We start from the raw sequence: 23215 nt of genomic DNA, 5'->3' as shown, positions 1-23215 counted from the left end.
GAGCTTGGTTGAAAAAAATACATTTACAAGACACTGAAAGTGTCTGTTTTCTATCAATGGATTCATATATTACCTAGAAGAAAGATAAATAGAGGAGAAAGAATTGCATAGGGCTCTGTGCTTTAAAACATTACATGGCTTAGAGATTTGATAAAATACAGGAAGATTAGGAGAGCAGCTGAGACATTCACGTTTCCGCTTAGTGCGTGGCATTTACCAGCACTGAGATATCACAATGAATATCCCCCGTGCAGGTAAATGGCTATATTAATAAAGGCAGCAGGTCATACAGTTCAGGTGCAAAGCTTTAAAGCTAATGCGCTTAGATTGCTTGTACATTTCCTGCCGCACCAATCATAACACGGTTCTCTCATAGAACAAGCCAGGGAATTATTATCGCAGACTTTAGTCTACAAAAAAAAAAAAATCTTTTGAGTGTGACATTTTATATTACATATACTTCATACTGTATATACATACACTATATGGAAACAGATCCAAGGGGCTTATTCAGAGGTGGTTTGTGTACATATATGATGGGTTTGTTTTTTTTTGTAAGTCATTTTTATGTTTACAGCACATTCGCAAGATCTGTACTGCGAGATCGCTTGCAGTGCCCCTAAGCCGCAGCCTGGTGAAGGGAACCGTTTTTCAAAACAGGGGCGTGCCCCCCCCTCCCCCTCCCATTTTGTATGCGTGATGACGCAGAGGCCCTGATCCAGAGCCGGACGCTCTGACAGTGCGCTCGCTCTGAATCAGGGCCGTCCCTCTTAGTTTTTAGAGCAGCCCCCTGGCCGCTCGTATATCTGTGGGTGACCACCCACAGCTATAGCGAGCGGCCAAAAAGATGGTCGCGATGGTCAAGACCATCGGGCTTGCGACAAGATCCTTGTGGTAGGGTCTCGTTGCCGCAAGCCCTGGAGTGTTTTCGGCTCTATCAGAGCCAAAAGCACTCCCACTGACACAACTTGTGATGTCAGTGGGGCCGGCCCCAGACGGCAGGCGTTCCCATGGGAACGCCTCCATCTGGGCAGCCACGCCCCCAGTCACTCACCATTGGCAGCACGCCCCCTTTGTAGAGAGACCCATAGCGACGGCTTGGCCAATATCGACCTGCTTGCATGCGCACTTGGCCAACATCGACCCGCTTGCGAGTGGGTCTGAATTAGGCCCAGAGTTCGTAGCACTGGCAGTGTGAAAACACTGCCCATCCTGAGTAACCAGAGGGTTACACAGACGACTGATGGTCACACAGAGTGGTTCAATGCTGCGTCCGAGCGGATCACAGAAGCCGGCAGGCAATGTCTATTTGCACAGGACGCCCCCTGCAGCATTTGCTTATTACTGCGCAGCCCCTTTGTACAAGGACACAGCTGCTGTGCTACATCGTCCTTCTCTGAATCAGGCCAATAATTTTCATTCACCATGCCTAAATAAATTCTAATGGCTCTCTCTCTGCCTGCCGTGTGCCAGGATTTGCCCTTTTACCAAAATCTATTTTAAATATAAATACAATTCAGTATTCAAGTGAGGGATTTTCCCGGGCTTAGACATATACCTAGGACTCATCGAATATAATTTGTACATGGATCTATAGTTCAGTGCCTGTAAAACAGGATTTATAATTTCCAGGACCTACATTTAGAGAGGGCAGCACGACTGGCGTAGCGGTTAGCATTACTTCTTGACATCCTTGTGGTCGTGAGTTTAATCCTGATAAAATGGATTTGGTATGTTCTCCCCATGCTTGTGTTGGGGTTACCTCCAGCTGCTCCAGTTTTCTCCCACACCCCGGAAAAACGCACTGATGAGCTAATTTTTGTCAGAAGGCATTTATCCTTAGTGTATATACGTGTGCTTGCATGTGGTAGGGAGATTAGAGTGCAAGCTCCACTGGGGCAGGGACTGATGTAAATGATTGCCGTAGTCTCTGTAAAGTGCTGCAGAATAAATAACTGTTAGTCAATAATTAAGTATATTTTCTTATTTGTGTCCCTGGGCGAACTGTAAAGTACAAATCCGTATTTGGCGTATACTTTTGTACAAGGATTTGTTACCAGGGCCATGTCTGTCATTCAGCAAGGTGGGCACCCTGCCTCTTTTCACTTTCAGAGAGACTTGGAGGAATGCCCTCCCACGCACAATAAGACTTTCCACTAGTTTCCAAACATTCAAGCGTTCTCTGAAAACTCACCTCCTCAGACAAGCTTATCAGATTCCAGGATAGCCCACCTAACCTTTTATAGCTCCCTATCTACCTCTCTTCTTATAGTAAACACCTATCACATCTTCTTTCTTCAATTTAACATCCTCCTAACCCTAGGCCAACTTTCCAGTGTGATTGGATTATACAGCCCACCAAGAACATCTGCAATCGGGCTGACCAATTTGCAATATGTAGCACCTATCCTTGTGTATCAACACCTATTTCCCTATAGATTGTAAGCTTGCGAGCAGTGCCCTCTTACTTTTATGTCTGTCTTTTAGGTCGGTCGGTCGGTCTTTTAGGTCGGTCGGTCGGTCGGTCTTTTAGGTCGGTCGGTCGGTCGGTCTTTTAGGTCGGTCGGTCGGTCGGTCGGTCTTTTAGGTCGGTCGGTCGGTCGGTCGGTCTTTTAGGTCGGTCGGTCGGTCGGTCTTTTAGGTCGGTCGGTCGGTCGGTCTTTTAGGTCGGTCGGTCGGTCTTTTAGGTCGGTCGGTCGGTCTTTTAGGTCGGTCGGTCGGTCGGTCTTTTAGGTCGGTCGGTCGGTCGGTCTTTTAGGTCGGTCGGTCGGTCGGTCGGTCTTTTAGGTCGGTCGGTCGGTCGGTCTTTTAGGTCGGTCGGTCTGTCTTTTAGGTCGGTCGGTCTGTCTTTTAGGTCGGTCGGTCTGTCTTTTAGGTCGGTCGGTCTGTCTTTTAGGTCGGTCGGTCTGTCTTTTAGGTCGGTCGGTCTGTCTTTTAGGTCTGTCGGTCTGTCTTTTAGGTCTGTCGGTCTGTCTTTTAGGTCTGTCGGTCTGTCTTTTAGGTCGGTCGGTCTGTCTTTTAGGTCTGTCTGTCTGTCTTTTAGGTCTGTCTGTCTGTCTGTCTTTTAGGTCTGTCTGTCTGTCTTTTAGGTCTGTCTGTCTGTCTTTTAGGTCTGTCTGTCTGTCTGTCTTTTAGGTCTGTCTGTCTGTCTGTCTTTTAGGTCTGTCTGTCTGTCTTTTAGGTCTGTCTGTCTTTTACAACCCTGTAAAATTTTAATGTTGAGTCAAATTATAAAGCTCAACGGAATTTGCTGCGCTCTATAAGAAACTGTTAATAAATAAATGAATTGCAGCCATTAATTATATGTTTCCACGGCAGATGCTTTACCTCGGTGACGGATTGCAGTTGCTAAAATATGCTAATGCATTCCCCAGCACAGCCGAGCATAGGGACGCCCACTGCTGCCTTCTCATATCCGTCTGACGACATACAGTACAACCAGGCAAATACAGGTAACATTGATGCAGATCAGGCAGCCATGCAGCATATGCGGCAACTCTGACCAGCCGCAAACACTGCATCTCTCATGACACAGAGGGGCCGACATGCTGCGAAGGAGATCGCAATGGCTAATTTGCGTACGCCCAGGAAAACGTCATTTAAACGGTCAGAAACGCCTGCGTTTGCCCTTTTCATTTCCTCAAACGCTATCTACCTGTTACTCACTATGTGAATGGATCCTCTGTGTGGGCGTAATGGCGAAAACAATCACTGCGCGTGCGCAGTGCATCTTACACACGTGCGCCATAGAAAACAATTGCACGATCTGCGTAAAAATCAGCATTGCGTACATCTCTGGATCAGAGTGGATTGGATTTATTAGGTAAAATAATATAGTGAGTTGCACGTAATTGAATTGCCCCCCCCCCCTTAGCGTGTCCCGCGTTTGTCACAATGCAAGTACATAAGTGTACGCTCATTGTGACCAGTGACATCAGTAGGGGGGTGCGGACCAAACCGGGTGTCACCCTCCGAGGGGATGACACCAAAAAATGACAGCTCCTACTCAGTGACAGGTAGTCGGGCGCTTGACACTAAAATTACAGTGCAGCGCCCAGATTCTGGATGCCGAGGACAGAAACCTTCCCTCACAGCAAGACCACTCCCCATTTTCGGTACGCGCAGTGGGTTTCCTTGCCGCATTGGATGTCCCTGACCCCTGTGCCGCCACTGATTGTGACCCCCATGCATCGGGGCTCTACACATGCATTTATCCATTTCCATCATTTCTGCGCTCCGCTAAACCAACATCACTAAATGCCTCTTCTTTGACTGCTCGTATAACTCTCATATTTGGATGAAGTAACCTGGGAGAGACAAGTGGACTGTGTGTCATTCAAGTGTCTGCTCTACGAGACGTAAGCTTTTAATTACGTTTGTTTCCTGTGTGCACAGATGAGCGCTTGTATGCGCCTCGAGGTGAACGCAGACTCTCGTTTAAAAAACAAAACGAAACACTTAACATGTCTTTTGAACAGGACATAAAATCATGCCAGCTGCCTTTTGAAAAAAGCTCTACAATGCTTTACAAAACAAAGCCCCTAATGAAGAGAGTTAATTCTCCTTTTGCTATTTTAAATTACAGGTTTGCAAACACAGTCATGTTAATACCCATGATGACCATACAGATCCGTCACCTATTGTTCACCTGCCATCCACCCAGGCAAAATCATTGTGCGCAAGCAAATTTGTTGCTCCAGAATAAGGGCAATAAAGTTGCAAACATTCAAAAGCTTCTACACTAAGCAGATCCTCCAACATGACCCGTTCCATTAGGTACAAAATGCTCTGTTCCTGGACTTCTCTCTTAATTTATGATTGCAGACACCTGTGCTGAAACACCTGTCTCATCAATTACCTAGTTCAACACAGGTGTCTGCAATCATACATTAGGTGGGAAGTCCAGGAGCAGAGTGTTTTGTACCGAATGGAACGGGTCATGTTGGAGGGTAGGCACTAAGGTTGCATCCCGGCTCACTCCATTCATGTGATATTTCTTCACTTCCCAACTTAGCACTAATTATTTTCTAGTGATCACTTCACCCTAATTAATGAACTGATATAAAACAAGCCTTTTTCATCTATTTATCAAGCCCAAGTTAATTCAAGTTGATATGTACGTATACAATGGGGCTGATTTGCACGCATTTCGAAACATCTGCAGTCACATTGTGTGCTTGGAAATACATGAGGCTCTCCACCCGTATTCAGAGTCATCGACATCAATGCGGTGGCCGCGCCGGTTCTATCCCCTTGTGAAAGCAGATGGCATCACCATCAGTGCGCACTGTAACAGCCCCATTCTTGGTGCAAGAGATCCATCTGATTTCAGGCATATCTCTGTGTGCCCGCCTCTTAAAAGCCCACCTGTTGCCAAATGGAGATGCGGCTGCCCTACCTACGACTCTGAATTGCCTGTAGTTGTTTAAAGCTGCATATGCAGTATCTGACGCATGCGCAGACTGACACTGATTCAGTCCCGAGCTAGTATGTCACTGGCGCACCTAGAGGGGGGTTTCTGGTTGTACTCAGACAGGGCCAGATGAGACACACCACATATGCTCGATCAGGATTGATTACTCAGCACTTACACAGTCCTATTCAATCAAATGCAGCACGGCTTGCTGCATCTGAAAGTGCAGTGAGCCTCGCGGAGGCTGGCTCCCCTTCTGGAGATGCACGTCAGTGAGTTTATAGGCAACACTCCTAGATACTGCTGGTGACAATGGATTTATTGGTATTTTTATTGTCGGCACTATAATTATTAAGTCACATTTGATTTCACTGTTGACACTAACATGCTGCCTGAGCTTTACCTCCTAACCATGCTTTTAGACAAACTAACCCAGCTGCTTGTAAATCTCTATTTGTTTGCATTTTTGCTGAATACCAATTGCATCAGACTGCAGATGCCTCCCCTGCCCCTATCTGACTGGCATCCAGTATGATGGTCTATGGCTAACCTAGGGCATGATTCAGACATATACGCAATTCAGATAACTACACAGTCGAGCGATTATCGGTAAACTGCGCATGTGTCTTAAGTCGCACTGAGTATGCGTCAAGGTACATTCCCGGTCTCTTGCAGCGGGATTACAGTCAGGGAGGTAACGGAAGTGGCGGCAAAGAACACAGGCTTGTCGCAACCGTTTTCGTGGTGTGTCAGCCTGCGTCTGCGATCCCATGCACAGTGAAAATGGCTCCAGCGCCTTTTCCGGCCATCCTGAGTAGTCATAGAGATACTCAGAAATATGCAACGGTTGTGCCACAGCGTACCTCATGGCATCAGGGCCAATGTCCACTAAATATGCCAACTTATATCAGTGGCTCTCAAACTCAGGGCCTGATTCAGACCCGGACGCTATTTGCGGACGGTCGTTCCAGAAAAGGGGACGGCTATTTAAATTGAGTGCTCGCTCATTGAGTTTGTTGACGCCTCTATGTCTGAGCGAGCAAACAAAAAAATGCGCTCCCAATTTTGTAATAACGCCCCTTTGCCGTTCGCAACACACGTCATCTCCGGTATTTATTTGATTAATCGGGTACATCGAAAGGCATCTGAACTGCTCGCAGTGCTTCACTGCGAGCAGTTCAGGTTAAAAGACAACCAAGTGACGTGGTCGATGACGCTCCTTTACTAATTATGCACTCCCATTAAACGCCCTTTTCACTGTTAGGCACGCCTGCGTTTGGATCTCCACTCCCCCGTTTTCAAGCACCTTCCTCTGTTACCACCCACACACGGTACATTCTGTCAATCAAATTAGCAGCCCCTCGCTGTTTTGCGAGCGCACGATTTCCAACCACAATGACTGGTTTGCGCATGCGCATTACGAACGACCCATGCACAGTTGTGCGAACATCGCTCAGAGCGAACGAGCGGCCGCTTACGAGCAGCTCTGAATCAGGCCCTCAGTCCTCAGGACCCCACACAGCTCACGTTTCCCAGGTCACATAGCTGGAGCACGGGTGTACTCATTACTAACTGACACATTTTAAAAGTTCCACTGGTGGAGATAATTATGTCACTTGTGATTCTGTGAGGTGACCTGGAAAACATGCACTGTTTAGTAAACCTGTGACTGTTTTTGAGAACCTGTGACACAGAATGTCCAATTAAACACCATTGATTTTGAAGCGTTTTTTTGGAGGGGTTTGATGGCATTTTATTTTTTAAATTTGCAACCCAATATATTTTTTTAAAGTATATCTTTTTTTCAAATAAGATTCCAACATTAAAGGTTGTAGACAATAAGCAACTGATAAGGTCTAAAGAAATAGATAACCTGGTGCTCACTCGTTGGGGTATACCCAAGGCAGCAGAAAATTGCAAATGGAGGTACCCCGTAGTACTCCAGGCACAGTATGAGAGAAAACAAAATATTGCAAAAAGCGCCAAAAGAAACTTGTAATGAGTGTATAACAAAACTCGTTATGCAATGGTGATACTGGAAAATGTTTTTACTGTTTAAATGTTGAAGGTAAAGCGCAGACACAAATAGGTAATAAAATCAAAACTCCAAACCAAAACGAAGACTGTACATAAATAATCCAATAACATAGAAATGTAACAACGCTAAAATGAGAATAGTGAACCTCCTACAGGTTCACAGAGTAGCACTATGTCCCGCACGGAGGCGAGTGACACAGTGGGGTTCAGGATCAAAAAGAACCAATCACTGCTGTGGTGAGTACTGAACAACACCTGTTAGAGAGTGGCGTCCCACAACTCTAAATAGGGTAATGTGTGTAAGGTATTAAGTTTTGTGGTCGTGCACGTAACCGCAGCGTCTCTGTAGGGGTAGTCCTATTTCAGCTGGCCGGCATCGGTGTTGTAAAACGGGTGGGATTTCCTTGCATGGCCGGTGTCAAACTCTGGACTTGCTTCTGGCAGTCGGGGTATGTAGGTATCAGTGTACAGCCCTTTGTTGAGGGAGCGATGACACTGACCTTAAGCGCCGAAACTGCCGCTGCAGTCTTGGAGGGGACGTCTCTGGCGAAAAGACTTGCCGGGCCAATCGCCAGGTACTCTCTCCGGAATGGGTATGAAATACCGCCGGCCGCATGTCCGGCGTTTCGATTCCCGTCAGCGGCAGCCCGACATGAGCAGAGTTCGAAGCAACAGAAGCCCGACAGCGCTGGAAATCCCGATCTTGGAAAGGTGAGTATCTACTAACCTAACCCTCCTTAGGGGTGCCTAACCCTAACTTCCCCCCCAAGTGCCTAACCCTAACAACCCCCTTCCCCGCTGCCTAAACCTAAGTCCCCCGGGGGGGTGCCTAACCATAAGTTCCCCCCGGGGGTGCCTAACCCTAACCCTCCCTCCCCCTAGCCTAAACCTAACCCTCCCGTTGGGGTGCCTAACCCTAAGTCCCCCCCGGGAGCCCTAAACCTATCCCTCCCCCCCGTGGCTGTCCGCTCACGGCGCCCGGCATCACTACGATCGGGATGCCGGGCGCTGGTCTCCCAGCGTCGGGGAAATGCGGGCATCTACATCTAGACGCCCGGCATTTCACTCTTGCCGGGATATGACAGTCGGGAAGCTGGCTGCTGGTATTTAGGCAGTCGGCTTCCCGATTGCATACCCTCTCTCCTACGGAGTCTTACCTGTGTCCGATGCGGGCGTCCCAAACCACGTCTCTATCCATCTTCACAGTGCGTGCCGACTGCACACTACTGTCTCTGCCGGGATTCTCCTTTCCTGGTGACTTCCGGGTTCTCTTGTCTTCGATCACGTGATCGCGCCTCAGATGCCGGTAGTTGCCGCGGGTTGGTCTTTCAGTTGCCAGCTTTATAGGGAGAATTCCACCTCTCGTTTCACTGCAACTATGTGCTGAATGTGAGTGGAACAATCACTGTGCTCCTACGCGTATCAGCCTTGCGGCCTTCGTCAGGGACACATTACCCTATTTAGAGTTGTGGGACGCCACTCTCTAACAGGTGTTGTTCAGTACTCACCACAGCAGTGATTGGTTCTTTTTGATCCTGAACCCCACTGTGTCACTCGCCTCCGTGTGGGACATAGGGCCTGATTCAGAGCCGTTCGCTATTTGCGGTCGTTCGTTCAAAAACAAGGGGTGGCTATTCAAATGATCCGTTCGCAAATTGTAGTCTGTTCACGCCTCTAAGTCTGAACGAGCGAGCAAAACATACGCTCGTTTATTTGTTAAAAACGCCCCCTGGCCGCTCGCATCCTACGTCATGTCCGCTATTTATTAGATTAATCGAGTACATCGAACAGCGTATGAACTGCTCGCTATTCTTGTGGTTGGTGTTTGCTACCACAAATTTGCGAGCAGTTCTGGCTATAAAATAACCCAGTGACGTGGTCAATGACGCTGCTGTATTAATTATGCACACCCATAATACGCCCGTTTTGACCTTTAAGCACGCCTGCGTTCGGATCTCCACTCCCCATTTTCAAGCACCTTCCCCTGTTACCACCCACATACGCCTCATTCTGTCACTCAAAATAGCAGGCACTCGCTATATAGCGTACAAACGATTTTTGGCCGCACTGACTGGTTCGCGCATGCGTACTAAAAACCGTACGCATGCGCAGATGTGCAAACATCGCTCGGAACGAGCGTACTGCCGCTAACGAGCGGCTCTGAATGAGGGCCATAGTGCTACTCTGTAAACCTGTATGAGGTTCACTGTTCTCATTTTAGCGTTGTTATATTTCTATGTGATTGGATTATTATGTGCAGTCTTCGTTTTGATTTTGATTTTATTACCTATTTGTGTATGAGCCTAAAGGTGCCCATACACCAGAGAGGGGTTTCCGCGATCCTGCGATGCGATCGGAAATGCCGATCTGCTGGGTGGAAACCCCGTCCGACCGCCATTGATGTTCAGCGATCCGTCGTAGAATCGCTGAAATTTTCCATGTTAAAATGTCCCCTATTAGACAGTCACGATCATTTTTTGATAGCGATCTTCAAATCGGGAAAATCCAACATGTTGGATTTCTGCGATGCCGGGTTGCAGCATCGCGGGATCGCGGCAATCCATAGCAGATGTATGAGGCCCATGAGACACCAGAAGCAACAGCAGCTAGTAAGAGCTGAAGCAACAGGTAGGACAGTCTGTCAAAAATCCTGAGTCAGGTGGATATCCTAAGTCTGGTGGGGAAGTCCTGATTTATGGTGACTGTGCCATCAGTCAGGACTTTATCCTGACTACAGGGACAGTTGGGAGGTGCCTTGCTTCACACTGCTCTGCTAAGGAAAGGGGAACAGCATATGCAGTCCAACGCAATATCCAACTCGTTTCAACCTATAAAGACCTGCTTTATAGGTCAAAACGCGTTGGAAAAAAGGTGTTGGTTGAATTGATTTCCGGAAATCATCAAGATCCGGTGGTCAACGATCCCGGAGCATACACTCTTGGTATGTGTGCTTATACCGCCCTAATTACTTTAGGGCAATTGTTTTTTTTTTATCATTCTGTGCATTTTAGTTTAATTGGGTTCATACCCATTAATTTTAGGATTGTGTTTGTGATTACAGTTTTACTAAGTATATTTTCTGTGATACGCTTTTTATGATTAGAATAAAGATTTCTGCTTGATTTACCTATTGTGTTTTTGACCATTTATTTGTATATATGGTTACATTACCCAATATTGGCTCTTCGTTTGCATGATTGTATATGATCACTTGTTTATGCAAGCGCCTACGCAATATCAAGATTTATTTATATGTATCCCTAAAGGTGCATACACACACAACGATTTTAGAACGATTATTGATAACAATATCGTTTATTGTTCAATCGTTGAAAAAATTGTTCACTTTGAGTAAAAACGATGAACGATTATCGTTCATGCGCGTTCATGTTTGTAGTTCAGTCAGACTGACCAACTCAACGATTTTCAGGAAGGGAATATGCAAAAATCGTTTGTAGTTCAAAAAAATTGTTCTACACTTTAAAAAAATCTGACAGATAATCTGACAGAAAACAGTTCATAAAATCGTTGGTAACGAAATCGGTGTGTGTGTATGCAGCTTTACGCTGCCTGCTACCCTCATCGTAGCCCCCAAGCAAGAAGTGCAGCTTTTCAGAAAACTATAAAATAAAATAAAAAAGTATAAAAAGAAAAAAAAAAAAACAAGCAGGTTACGTCCAAAAAAAAGCAACTTGTGCTTACAGTTACGATGAGTGGATCATTCACATTTACAGGCGAGCAGGGTATATGGCAACTGCCCAGGTGCATTCCAGGAATACAATGAAGGAGAAATAGGCAGGGCCGATGCAAGGTTTCCGGGCACCCTAGGTAACATTTCACCAACCACCCCTGCTCCCTCCAATTTATAATATGCCACGCATCAGTCTCCCCAGTTACTGTAAATAAAATACCACACAGCAGTGTACCAAATTCATAATATACCATATAGAATATTACACACAGCAGGGTACCAAAATCATAATGCACCTCATAACACTGCTGCAAATTCATATAATGCCACACAGCTGTGCCCCAAATTCATTATATGCCACTCAGCCATGAATTATGCCATTTTTTTTCTTTGTGGACTCAGCGGCGCCCTCCAGTGGCTGGAGCCCTTAAGCGGCTGCCTAAGGTTGCCTAATGGTAGCACCGGCCCTGTAAATAGGAGTAACTAAGCCTTGGACATACAAATGACCGCTTTGGGGGGAGGGACTGGGCGCTTTACGTCATTAGGTCCCTCCCCCTTTGCTGTAAAATGCTGTAAATCATGGCTCCGTGGGGAGGGGATAGGACTAAAATGATGTCATTTACATCCATGCAGCCCCACAACCTCCCTATTGAGCTGTGATTCCCGGTATTATCTTCCCATCCAGCCCACTTCACTAGGAACTGGGCGGATGTAGGAGACCCACATACTCTTCTGGTGGTGCGGTGGACTACCCGAAAAATCTAGAGTTTCCTGCACCTTCCGTGAGAGTAAGCAAGTATGTAACTGGTCATGTTTTGTGGATTTATTTAATCATACACAGGTGAGTTAATCTATTTTGCTGTATAAGTAATTATACTTACCCCTCTTGCTTCCACAGACAAAAATCCTGAAAACATGGCCTGTTGGGAAAACTTGAGGGTTGAGAACCTCTGATCTAATAGTCCATATACACTTCCTGCAATCCACTGGAATACAGTCAGTTATTGATCTAATTTACAGAACACTGCAGTTGGGCTCGGAAGTTGTTTCTTTTGCACATATACCAGTCAATATTGTTACGTATAAATGGCTATTTACTGGGGGAAACGATGGTAGGGCTTAATGAGCTAAACTGGTCACATGCAATGAATCTTCCTGCTGCAACAGTATTAATGACCAATGGCACCTTGTAAGTAAAGTCCCCAAATTAGACAACATTTGTAAATTTGGGCAAACATGGCTGCAACACATACAGCACAGACTGAACCCTATTAGAGTCATAAAATAGCTTTAAAATATCATTGCTAACATTTTACAGCTTTGAAGATTTCTAGCATTCTAGTATCAGATTGTTTCCCCTTAATACACGCACACATAATATCAAAAAAGTAAATATATGCTATCAAAATTAATTGTCTACATACATACATACAAGATGGTGGCACTCACAGGAATTTACAATTATTATTATCATCATTTATTTATATGGCGCCACAAATGTTCCGCAGCGCCTTACAAAGTACATAAACAAGTTGTAGACAAGCGACTTACAGAACAATACAATACAGGACATGGATAATATATATGGCTACATTAGTGACCATAACACCTAGATAAGCAACAGAGCATAAGCAGCCAAGTGTTAGGTGCCCTAGTGGTGAGTAAGAAGTACATGAAACTAAAGTAGGGAGAAGTACAAGAGGTTAGAGGGCCCTGCTCATAAGAGCTTACATTCTAAAAGGGGAGGGGGAAGACAAACAGGGGTGACACAGATGGGGAGGAAGGTGTATGTATCAGGGAGTTAGAATGACAGCTGGAAGGCTTTGATGAAATAATGGGTCTTGAGAGCCCGTTTGAAGGATTACAAAGAGGTGGAGAGTCTGATGGGGAGTGGGAGAGAGTTCCAGAGGTGGGGAGCAGAGCGGGCAAAATCTTGGAGGCGGGAGTGGGAGGAAGTAATCAGCTGGCATGAAAGGCGGCATGCATTAGTTGAACGAAGAGAGCGGAGAGGAGAGTGAAGGGAGATAAGATCAGAGATGTATATGGGGGAAGACTGGGTGAGGGCTTTGTAAGTGAGCGTGAGAACCTTAAATTGGGTTCTAAAAGGGAAGGGGAGCCAGTGGAGGGCTTGTAGGAGAGGGGAGGCAGATGTAGAGCGTTTGGAGAGGAAGATAAGCCGTGCAGCAGCATTAAGGATAGACTGGAGAGGAGAGAGATGGGAGTTGGGGAGGCCAGATAGGAGGAGGTTACAGTAGTCCAATCTGGAGATGACCAGTGAGTGTATGAGGGTTTTAGTAGCATCCTGGGTGAGATAGGGTCTGATCTTAGAAATATTTTTGAGATGGAAACGACAGGACTGTGAGAGGTTCTGAATGTGTGGTTTAAAGGAGAGGGAAGAGTCCAGGATAACTCCAAGACAGCGCACTTTGGGGCTAGATGAGATAGTTATACCATCAACTGATAAAGAAATAGTGGGAAGTGAGGTTATGTGGGAGGGTGGGAAGACGATCAGCTCTGTCTTAGACATATTAAGTTTAAGAAATCGCTGGGACATCCAGGAAGAGATGGCAGAGAGACAGTTGGAGATACGAGTCAGAAGAGAGGGGAAGAGATCAGGGGAGGAAATGTAGATTTCAGTATCATCAGCATAGAGATGATAATGGATGTCAAAAGAGCTGATGAGTTCACCTAGAGAGGAAGTATAGAGGGAGAATAGAAGAGGTCCAAGAACAGAACCTTGGGGAACACCTACTGTAAGAGGCTGTGGGGGGAAGAGGAGTCATGAGAGGAAACTGAGAAAGATCGGTCAGAGAGGTAGGATGACAGCCAGGAGAGGGCAGTGTCACATAGACCAAGGGAGTGAAGGATATGCAGCAGGAGAGGGTGGTCCACAGTGTCAAAAGCAGCAGAGAGATCAAGGAGAATGAGAAGAGAGTAGTGGCCCTTGGATTTGGCAGCAAGGAGGTCGTTGCTGACTTTCGTGAGGGCAGTTTCAGTGGAGTGGAGAGAATGGAAGCCGGACTGAAAAGGGTCAAGGAGGGAGTGGGAGGGGAGGAAAGAAAAGTGGTAAAGCGTTTGTAGACAATCTGCTCAAGGAGTTTGGAGGCAAAAGGGAGGAGAGAGATGGGTCGGTAGTTAGAAAGAAGGTTAGGATCAAGGGTAGGTTTTTTAAGAATGGGGGAGACAAGGGCATGCTTGAATGCATACGGAACAGTGCCTGATGAGAGGGAGAGGTTAAATGAGGTGGGCAAGATGGGAGCAGGCAGAAAGAGAGAGGAAGAGGAGGAGGCGGGAGGGGATAGGATCATGGGGGAAGGTGGAAGGGGGGGGGGGGGGGGGGAGGACCGGATGAGGGCCATTACTTCCTCTCCAGATACAGGGGAGAAGGATGTTAGAGTTGATAAAGTTGATTGGGAGGGGTGATCTGGGAAAGGAGGAGGTGGAGAGCTGGGGGACTGGTTGGATATGATGTCCTGACGTATGGAATCAATTTTAGATGTAAAGTAGGTAGCAAAGTCAAGGGCAGAGAGCAAGGAGGGGAGACGAGGAGGGGGTGGGCGAAGGAAGGAGTTGAAAGTGGTGAAGAAACGCTGGGGATTAGAGGACTGAGAGATGAGCATCTTGAAATATGACTGTTTAGAGAGGGAGAGAGCAGCACTATAGGATGAGAGCATAAATTTGAAATGGAGAATATCTGCCTTAGAGCGTGATCTTCTCCACTGTCGCTCGGTGGTTCGTGAATTCTTTTGCAGGTATCTGGTGCATTTGGAATGCCAGGGTTGAGGAGTAGATCTGCGAGTGTGAGCAGTGATCGCCGGAGCAACAGAGTCCATAGCAGGAGAGAGAAAAAGAGAGAAAGAGAGAGAAAGAGAGAAAGAGGAGAGAAAGAGAGAAGAACAGTAGGACGGAGGAAAGAGAGAAAGAGAGAAAGAGAGAAAGAGAGAAAGAGAGAGAGAGAAAGAGAGAAAGAGAGAAAGAGAGAAAGAGAGAGAGAGAAGAGAGAAAGAGGAGAAGAGAGAGAAGAGAGAAGAGAGAGAAAGAGAGAAGAGAGAAAGAGAGAGAAAGAGAGAGAAAAGAGAGAGAAAGAGAGAGAAGAGAGAAAGAGAGAAAGAGAGAAAGAGAGAAAGAGAGAAAGAGAGAAAGAGAGAGAGACACGAGTCAAGCAGGGTAGAAAATGAAACTGTGTCGATAGCGTCAATGTTACGCTTAGTGATGGTGGCTTTTGGAGGTAGAGAAGGGGGAAGGAGGGAGGGACAGGTTAAAAGAGAGCAGGTGATGGTCAGAAAGTGGGAAAGGGGAATTGGAGTGATCACATCGGTGAGTGAAGACCAGATCAAGCAAATGGCCACTCACATGGGAGGGTGAGGAGGTCCATTCGGAGAGACCAAGTGAAGATGTGAGGGTGAGGAGTTTGGAGGCAGAGGATTCTGTGGGATATCAATTGGAATATTGAAGTCACCTAGGATAATGGAGGGAAGGTCTGAGGAGAGAAAGTGAGGGAGCCAGGAAGCAAAGTTGTCAAGGAACTTGGAGGGAGGGCCAGGGGGATGGTAAATGACAGCTACTCTGAGGTGTACTGGGTGGAAGAGGCGTAAAGCAGGAATTTCAGAATGTAGAGAATGTAAGGTATGGTTCAGAGGTAATGGGTTAGTATGAGTAACCAGGGGATAGGAGGACCCCAACACCACCACCATGGCGACCCCCAGGTCGTGGGATGTGGGAAAAGGTGAGGCCCCCAGAGGAGAGAGCTGCAGGAGAAGTGGTGTCAGAGGGTAAAATCCAGGTTACAGTAATGGCTAGGAGATTCAGGGAGTTGGATTTACAATAAATTATAATAATTCAGTTATATTATATGTAAACTTTTGTCAGGGAGAAAGTACTTGATTTGCTGCATTGGGATATTATTAATTTCCAGGGGCGCAACTAGGTATTTGCAGGTCCCATAGCAAAAGTTTGCAAGGGCCCCTATGTACCACCCATTGGTGAAAAATGTATATAATACATGTAACTTTGACAAGGAAGATGGGCCCCGCTCAGCTCTGGGCAACATAGCAGCTTCACCCCTTGCACCTATGGTAGTTACATAAAATGGAAGCTGCTCAAATCAATTTGGCAATACTCTTCAGGTGCATGAAAGGGAGGGGTCATACTAAATAGAAAAACAGAAAGGGGAGTATCCCCTAGATATCCCCCAGCACACTAAATTGTGCCTGCAACAATACATGAAAACTATATGGTAATATTAATTGAGACACATTTGTTGCATGCATTTATAAGTACATGTACAAGTAAGTTGCCAGGTCACTTCATGGCTTCTCTGATACTGGTGGTCCCTACTCTGTATGATAACAGTGCCGACTCTAGGCCATGTAATAATCTATTGTAAGGCCTCATGATAAAGGCACATACAGAAATACATCCAAATTGAGAGCCAGCTTACCTGGGAGTCACCCCTGGGAACTCCAATTAACACTACAAGAGCCAGCATGCCCTCCAAATGCTAGCTCATTCATGCCTCTCAAAACAGCAAACATAAAATGGAGGCTGCTCAAATAAATTTGGCAGTACTCTTCAGGTGCATGAAAGGGAGGGGTCATACTAAACAGAAAGGGGAGTATCCCCTAGAGATCCCCCAGCACACTAAATTGTACCTGCAACAACACATGAAAACTATATGGTAATAGAAATTCAGAGATATTTGTTGCATGCATCTAGTTACGCCAATGCCCCTATCTATCTATCTATCTATCTATCTATCGATAGATAGAGAGGCATGTATATAGATACACACACATGTGCATCTTTTATAAAAACTAATGTGAGAGAAGCATCATTCATGGATTAAAACCAATTTTATTTATACAAATTTCACTCACTTTCCCTGTGTACAGAAGAACATGAACACATGTTAGAACATCTTAGAGCAGTGGTTGGGGAACTGGGGTAAATGACCCCACATGGGGTAAAAATGAAATTCCTGGGGGTAACAGACGGGCATGCATATGAATCAATATATAATATAGAATGATTCAGATGCATGCCCGGCTGTGCCGCAGGGAGACTCCAAGACGGACGCCTGCTAAGATGTTATTACCAGCGGGCGCCCGGCTCCTTCCCTGCAGCGCCGCGTTAGCTGGAGGCTGGAGTTCTCTTCTGAACTCCAGCTTCCGGCTCTCTCCATGCGCACTATGGGAGAGACGTCATGACATCTCTCCCATAGTTCCGAGGAGCAGCCGGGCGGACAGGATGGCGGCGGATGCAGGAGCAGGGATTAAGGTAAGTGTTTTTTTTGTACAAGCGGCACTGCAGGGGCATTATATGGGGGCACTACTACAGGGGCATTATATGGGGGCACTACTACAGGGGCATTATATGGGGGCACTACTACAGGGGCATTATATGAGGGCACTACTACAGGGGCATTATATGAGGGCACTACTACAGGGGCATTATATGAGGGCACTACTACAGGGGCATAACTATGGGGGCACTACTATATGATTTCCTTCCTTTCAAAATCAAAGGGGTAACGTCGGCGTATCTAAATATATTTTGGGGTAAAAGGTAAAAAAGTTCCCTGACCCCTGTCTTATAGGTTACATCACAATCTGTGAATGTGTCTGATACACAAAATGATAATGTTTCTTGCTGCATTTATCTGCAGACTTTAAAACTTTTGCTTTTACAGGCTTATATCACTACGCAGTCACAACTATGGTTTATATCCTGGGTTTAGCTGTTGGTTAGAAAGTAGCAATTGAATAAATCTAACACAATGTATCATTACTTGACCGACCTGCAACACAACGCACACAACTTGTTCACACAGCAGAATGTGACAGATGAGGACACACCATTGACCCACGCCTCCTTTATATGCTGCAGAACAGTAAACTTTGTCTACACCTATAGCTTCTCTACATGATTAGTATGTGCTGTGTTTCTGCTGCAAATTCACTATAGCCTGAATCCCAGGTGTGGACACTATCATTATACTTCATGGTTAAGGGGTGATAATAAGTGTCTAGTGCCCTAGTTGGTTTCACTCGCATAGACAGCGATACCACTGCTGATACTCTCTGCTGTCACCTCAGCTGCACTAACTGGCCTCTCCTGATTGGCTGTAAGGGCTGTGCCTATAATGGGATAACCTCGGGCAACATTCTCCGACAATAAGTTTTTCGGAGCAGGAGAATGAAGGGAATATATTTAAAAATAAAATCCCCTATTTCCTTAATGTAAATGTCTAAATTTTGACATAGCTAGTAGGTAATGTACAAAAAAGTCTAGTAATTACTTTACTATGTATTTATGTTTTCTTGAAGTGCATACAAGACATTTTTGATAGTTTGTATTAGTGACTAATAGTGATGTTATTTCAATGGCTGCCTCAGACAAGCTGAATAACTAAGCACCTTTGTTGTGTGTGTGTCCTCACTGCAGAAATTTGGGTATTTTACTAACATTCTATTTCCCAGCTATAGGTCTGATTCATTACCGATTGCAACTGCAATTACGCGTGCAGACGGCCGATTGTTGAGTTCTGCGCATGGCTACGCAGACCCATCGCAGAGTGATTGACAGGAAGTACCATTTGGGGGTGGTGATGGGAGAGGTGGTCGGTATAACTCAGGTGTGCCAGGGCGTTTGGACACTGTTGCAGGGGTGTGCATAAATTATTCACTGCGATGCCATACGCAGCCTGAGTTCACTGCATACCGGAAGGTAAGCAATTTCTGATTAAAGTCTGACCTTGTGCAAGTGTGCGTGAGGCTACGATGGTACTCGATGTTACCGATGGTTTTGCAGTATTGCTAAGTATTACAGATGTGTGTAAGGTAAGGTGGGCGTCCTTATGTTAGGCTGCAATGGGATAGCAATCGCAGAGGATTAGCATACGATCGCAGTGAGACTGCTGCATAATTGCTATTGCAATCGCAGTTGCGATCCGTACTGAATTAGGCTCTATGTTCTGTATTGAAGTAGAATAAAGCTGCATACACGCACACACACACAACGATTTAGTTAATGAACGATTTTAGTAAACGATTTTCTACCTTGAAAAAAATGAACTAAAATCGTTTACTAAAGTTGTTCATTTAAATGTAATGAACGATTTATTAGAACTACAAACGATTTTTGCATATTCCCTTACTGAAAATCGTTGAGTTGACAAGTCAGACTGAACTACAAACTACAAACGTGAACGCGCATAAACGAAAATTGTTCATAGTTTGACTCAGAAAGTGAACGATTTTTACAAACGATTATCGTTAAACGATATCGTTTAATGATAATCGTTCAAAAAATCGTGTGTGTGTATGCACCTTAACAAATTAGAATCATAACATTGTTTTATATCAGAGCAAGCCCTTGTTTTATCACTGTATAAAGTCGTGTCGTGTGTGTTAGCAGGAGCAAAAACTGTATTTTTTTGGACATAGGGCTCAATCCATTTAGATGCGAGTTTACAAATGCAAGTTTGTGTCATGAAACACGCATACATTTCACGAATGTACGCATCCAAGAAATGTGGGATCCAATTAGAAATGCCAATTTGCGGTAGTCGTGTGACTTTTCTACAAAATGTGATCTGGAAGAAGTGCATGAAAAAGTGGGAAAACCACCCTGAACCCCAAGAAATAGGCACCGGAGATAGGAGGATCATATACAAGGCTGGTGGTTTTTAAAAGGTGTGAAATGGAGGATTTTTGCACTTTTTATACAGGTCTGTGAGAAGTCAGAATAAACGCTTTAACCTCTCATCTGCAAGTTCGAAACCCCTTCTCCATTAATACAGCACCTCCATATACCTGTGCAACATAATTACACATCCATGTACCTGTCCCCCATAATTTACACCTCCACATCCCTGTCCCCCATCATTTACACCTCCACATCCCTGTCCCCCATCATTTCAAATTCCACATACCTGTCCCACATCATTTACACCTACATATACCTGTCCCACATCATTTACACCTCCACGCGCCTGTCCCGTGTCATTTACACCTCACCAAACCTGTCCCAATCATTTAAACCTCCACATACCTGTCCCACATCATTACATCTCCACATACCTGTCCCCCATCATTTACACCTCCACATACCTGTCCCCCATCATTACATCTCCACATACCTGTCCCACATCATTTACACCTCACATACCTGTCCCACATCATTTACACCTCACATACCTGTCCCACATCATTACATCTCACATACCTGTCCCACATCATTTACACCTCACATACCTGTCCCACATCATTACACCTCACATACCTGTCCCACACATCATTACATCTCCACATACCTGTCCCACATCATTACACCTCACATACCTGTCCCCCACATCATTTACACCTCACATACCTGTCCCCCACATCATTTACACCTCACATACCTGTCCCCCACATCATTTACACCTCACATACCTGTCCCCCACATCATTTACACCTCACATACCTGTCCCCCACATCATTTACACCTCACATACCTGTCCCACATCATTACATCTCCACATACCTGTCCCACATCATTTACACCTCACATACCTGTCCCCCACATCATTACATCTCCACATACCTGTCCCACATAATTTACACCTCACCAAACCTCTCAAAATCATTTAAACCTCCACATATCTGTCCCACATCATTTACACCCCCCATAGAAAGAAGATGGCTGTAATTTTATAATATTAATAATTTTATCACAGTAAATCAAATGAAAAATAATACATCTTGGTATCAGCAGAATCAATGATATATATACACAGACACGATTGGGTCCCCATTTATATATGCATAATACAGCAGTTTATTTTGCTTCCAAAAAGGGCTAACTAATATATTACTCAAAAATATACTACCGAAGTGCAATTTCCCCAAAAATTATTCAAAATTTAGATTCGATATTGATTTATAGGCGTTAGCAATTACGAAGGCTTTACTAATAATTCCCTGAAGATCTTTAGATGGGAGGGAGTCTATTTTATTACTGTGACCTTTGAAACTTTTTTTTTTTTTTTTATTTAATTTTGCATTTAGCACCTTTACTTTTATGTTTAATGGTGCATACACACGGTCAGATTTTTCTTCAGATCTGAACGATAATTTAAAAAATCGTTCAATCGTTCATATCTGAAGGAAAATCTGACATATCTGTCAGATGAATGATTTGAATGATGAGCGTTCCCGATGGTCATATATATCTGACATCTGATGTGTTTGCAGTCAGACTTGGACGATTCCATTCATTTTCATGCAGTCAAAAATCATTCAAATCTTTGGTAAAATCGTTCAAATCGTTCATCTGACCGTGTGTATGCTCCATAACAACCACCTATAATGTACAGGTGTCAAAAGTTGACATTAATGAGAACCTGTAACGCACATCCAAAGGGGGGTATCCACTAGACGATAAAGTTGAACAATTGAACGATAACGATAAAATCGTTCGATCATCGTTTGAAAATTTGGTCTTTTAGACATCTATCGTCGTCCAAACATGCTGGTCAACCTGACGATATCGTCAGGCTCAGCATGTTTCCAGATGATGGATGACCCTGCACTGAACGTCTACTCGTTCAGTGCAGGCACATCACACGACTGACAAACGACTGCACAATTACAATGTCGTAATCGTGCAGTCGTTTTCAGATCTTGTAGTGGATGCCTCCCATTAAAGTGGAAACAAATGTCAATACAGGCAAGGCAGATATCACGGGGGCTTTTTGGTTTCCTACCTGTGCACGGCGTCCATGATTTCAGGCCAATGGTCGGGGCAACCTGAGTCCTGCTCACGAGAATCCAAGCACAGACCAACAGCAAGGCAGACATTAGAGGACCTTCTCCGCCTTGGGGTCCATGTAATATTCACAAATCTGTTATTTAGCTGTTTTTTCCTTTTTCTTTTCTTTTTATCCTAAAACTCGCACTCAGCTTAGAAACAGCACCCAAGTCCTCATGGCCCACCAAAATGTGTCCTATGATCCCTGGTCAAATGCTCCTCATATTGTGAAAAAGATTGTGCACTGTCACTGGATTAAGAATTCCATCGTTCGCACCCAAATCTTAAACAGCGGGACTATCGTTTGATGGGCGTCTTGTTCCGATCATCCCCCGGTATTACTTTCTTTATTTGGCTGCAAGTTTAAAGTCTACAGCTGGCAAACTAAGGCAGAGGCTTAGGAGCTGTTTGATCAGGATGCAGCAGGTGAGCTGCTGTGTGTGTGTTTGAGGGATGAGCAGGTGAGTTTTCAGGGACAAGCCAAATATCCAGACATTTAAATGAGTTCCCAGTCATTTTCTCCTCTTTAGGATCTTTTCATCTTTTGCCCAACCCTCCCCAGGTGAAGGAATTTCCCACTGTATACTCTATGACTCTACTCTTTACAAAGCATATATTACACGCATAGGCGGAGCCAGGACAAAACACCTGAGTGTGTGGATACAGCAAGTGCTTCAGGTGCAGAAGGAATGCTACTTTTGCCCTGTTGACACATTTTGTAAAGTATGGATATCATTTATATATATATGATGATGATATATGTAGTAATACACTGCTAACCTTAGATTAATACTTCTACTTATAAGAATGAACTTTCTATTTCTTGTCCTTGTCAGTATGTACTTTATATCCTAATTATACCTTGGAAGACAAACAAAAAAAACATTTTATGACTGATGTAGCATCTAATTACTGAAGTACTAGGCAGGTGATTATACTGTATGCAGGTAAATTTAAAAAATGTAAATCTACAGCTTTCATGTAACTTGTTTTTAATGTTATTCATTTGTACAAGTCCCAAATTCCACGCATATAAACTTGTTTACATTCATTTACTAAATGCGTAGACAACAGCTAAAGGGCCCCATACATCAGCAATTCTGCAATTTGCAATCGATTGTGTATAAAAAATAAAAATCTTTCCCTTTTTGAATCGATTGCAGAATGGCTGCAATCAATTGCTGATGTATGGGGGCCTTTAAGTCATTCAAAGGAAACCCAAAATTAAATACAGCTGAATCACAAGCCCGAAAGCTGATTCACAGACATTATTTGCTGTATCC

The 23215-nt window shown here is 44.8% G+C and overlaps 1 protein-coding gene across 2 annotated transcripts in view; it reads right to left on the bottom strand.

The window, feature by feature from the left end:
* The window catches only part of TSPEAR (thrombospondin type laminin G domain and EAR repeats), a 143234-nt gene extending 120740 nt beyond the window's left edge, over positions 1–22494 (bottom strand). Inside the window, exon 1 of one of the 2 annotated variants that reach the window (XM_088474137.1) lies at positions 21889–22494. In XM_088474137.1, coding sequence (XP_088330263.1) covers positions 21889–21982 — 94 coding nt within the window. In that variant the 5' untranslated portion in view covers positions 21983–22494. The remainder of the gene's footprint in view (positions 1–21888) is intronic. The other variant, XM_088474138.1, reaches the window with a different exon arrangement.
* Between the last annotated feature and the right edge of the window lie 721 nt (positions 22495–23215).

Source organism: Taudactylus pleione, unplaced genomic scaffold (assembly GCF_031769625.1).
Source record: "Taudactylus pleione unplaced genomic scaffold, aTauple2 ptg000147l, whole genome shotgun sequence".
Lineage (NCBI taxonomy): Eukaryota > Metazoa > Chordata > Amphibia > Anura > Myobatrachidae > Taudactylus > Taudactylus pleione.
This window is presented reverse-complemented; position numbering and strand designations above follow the sequence as displayed.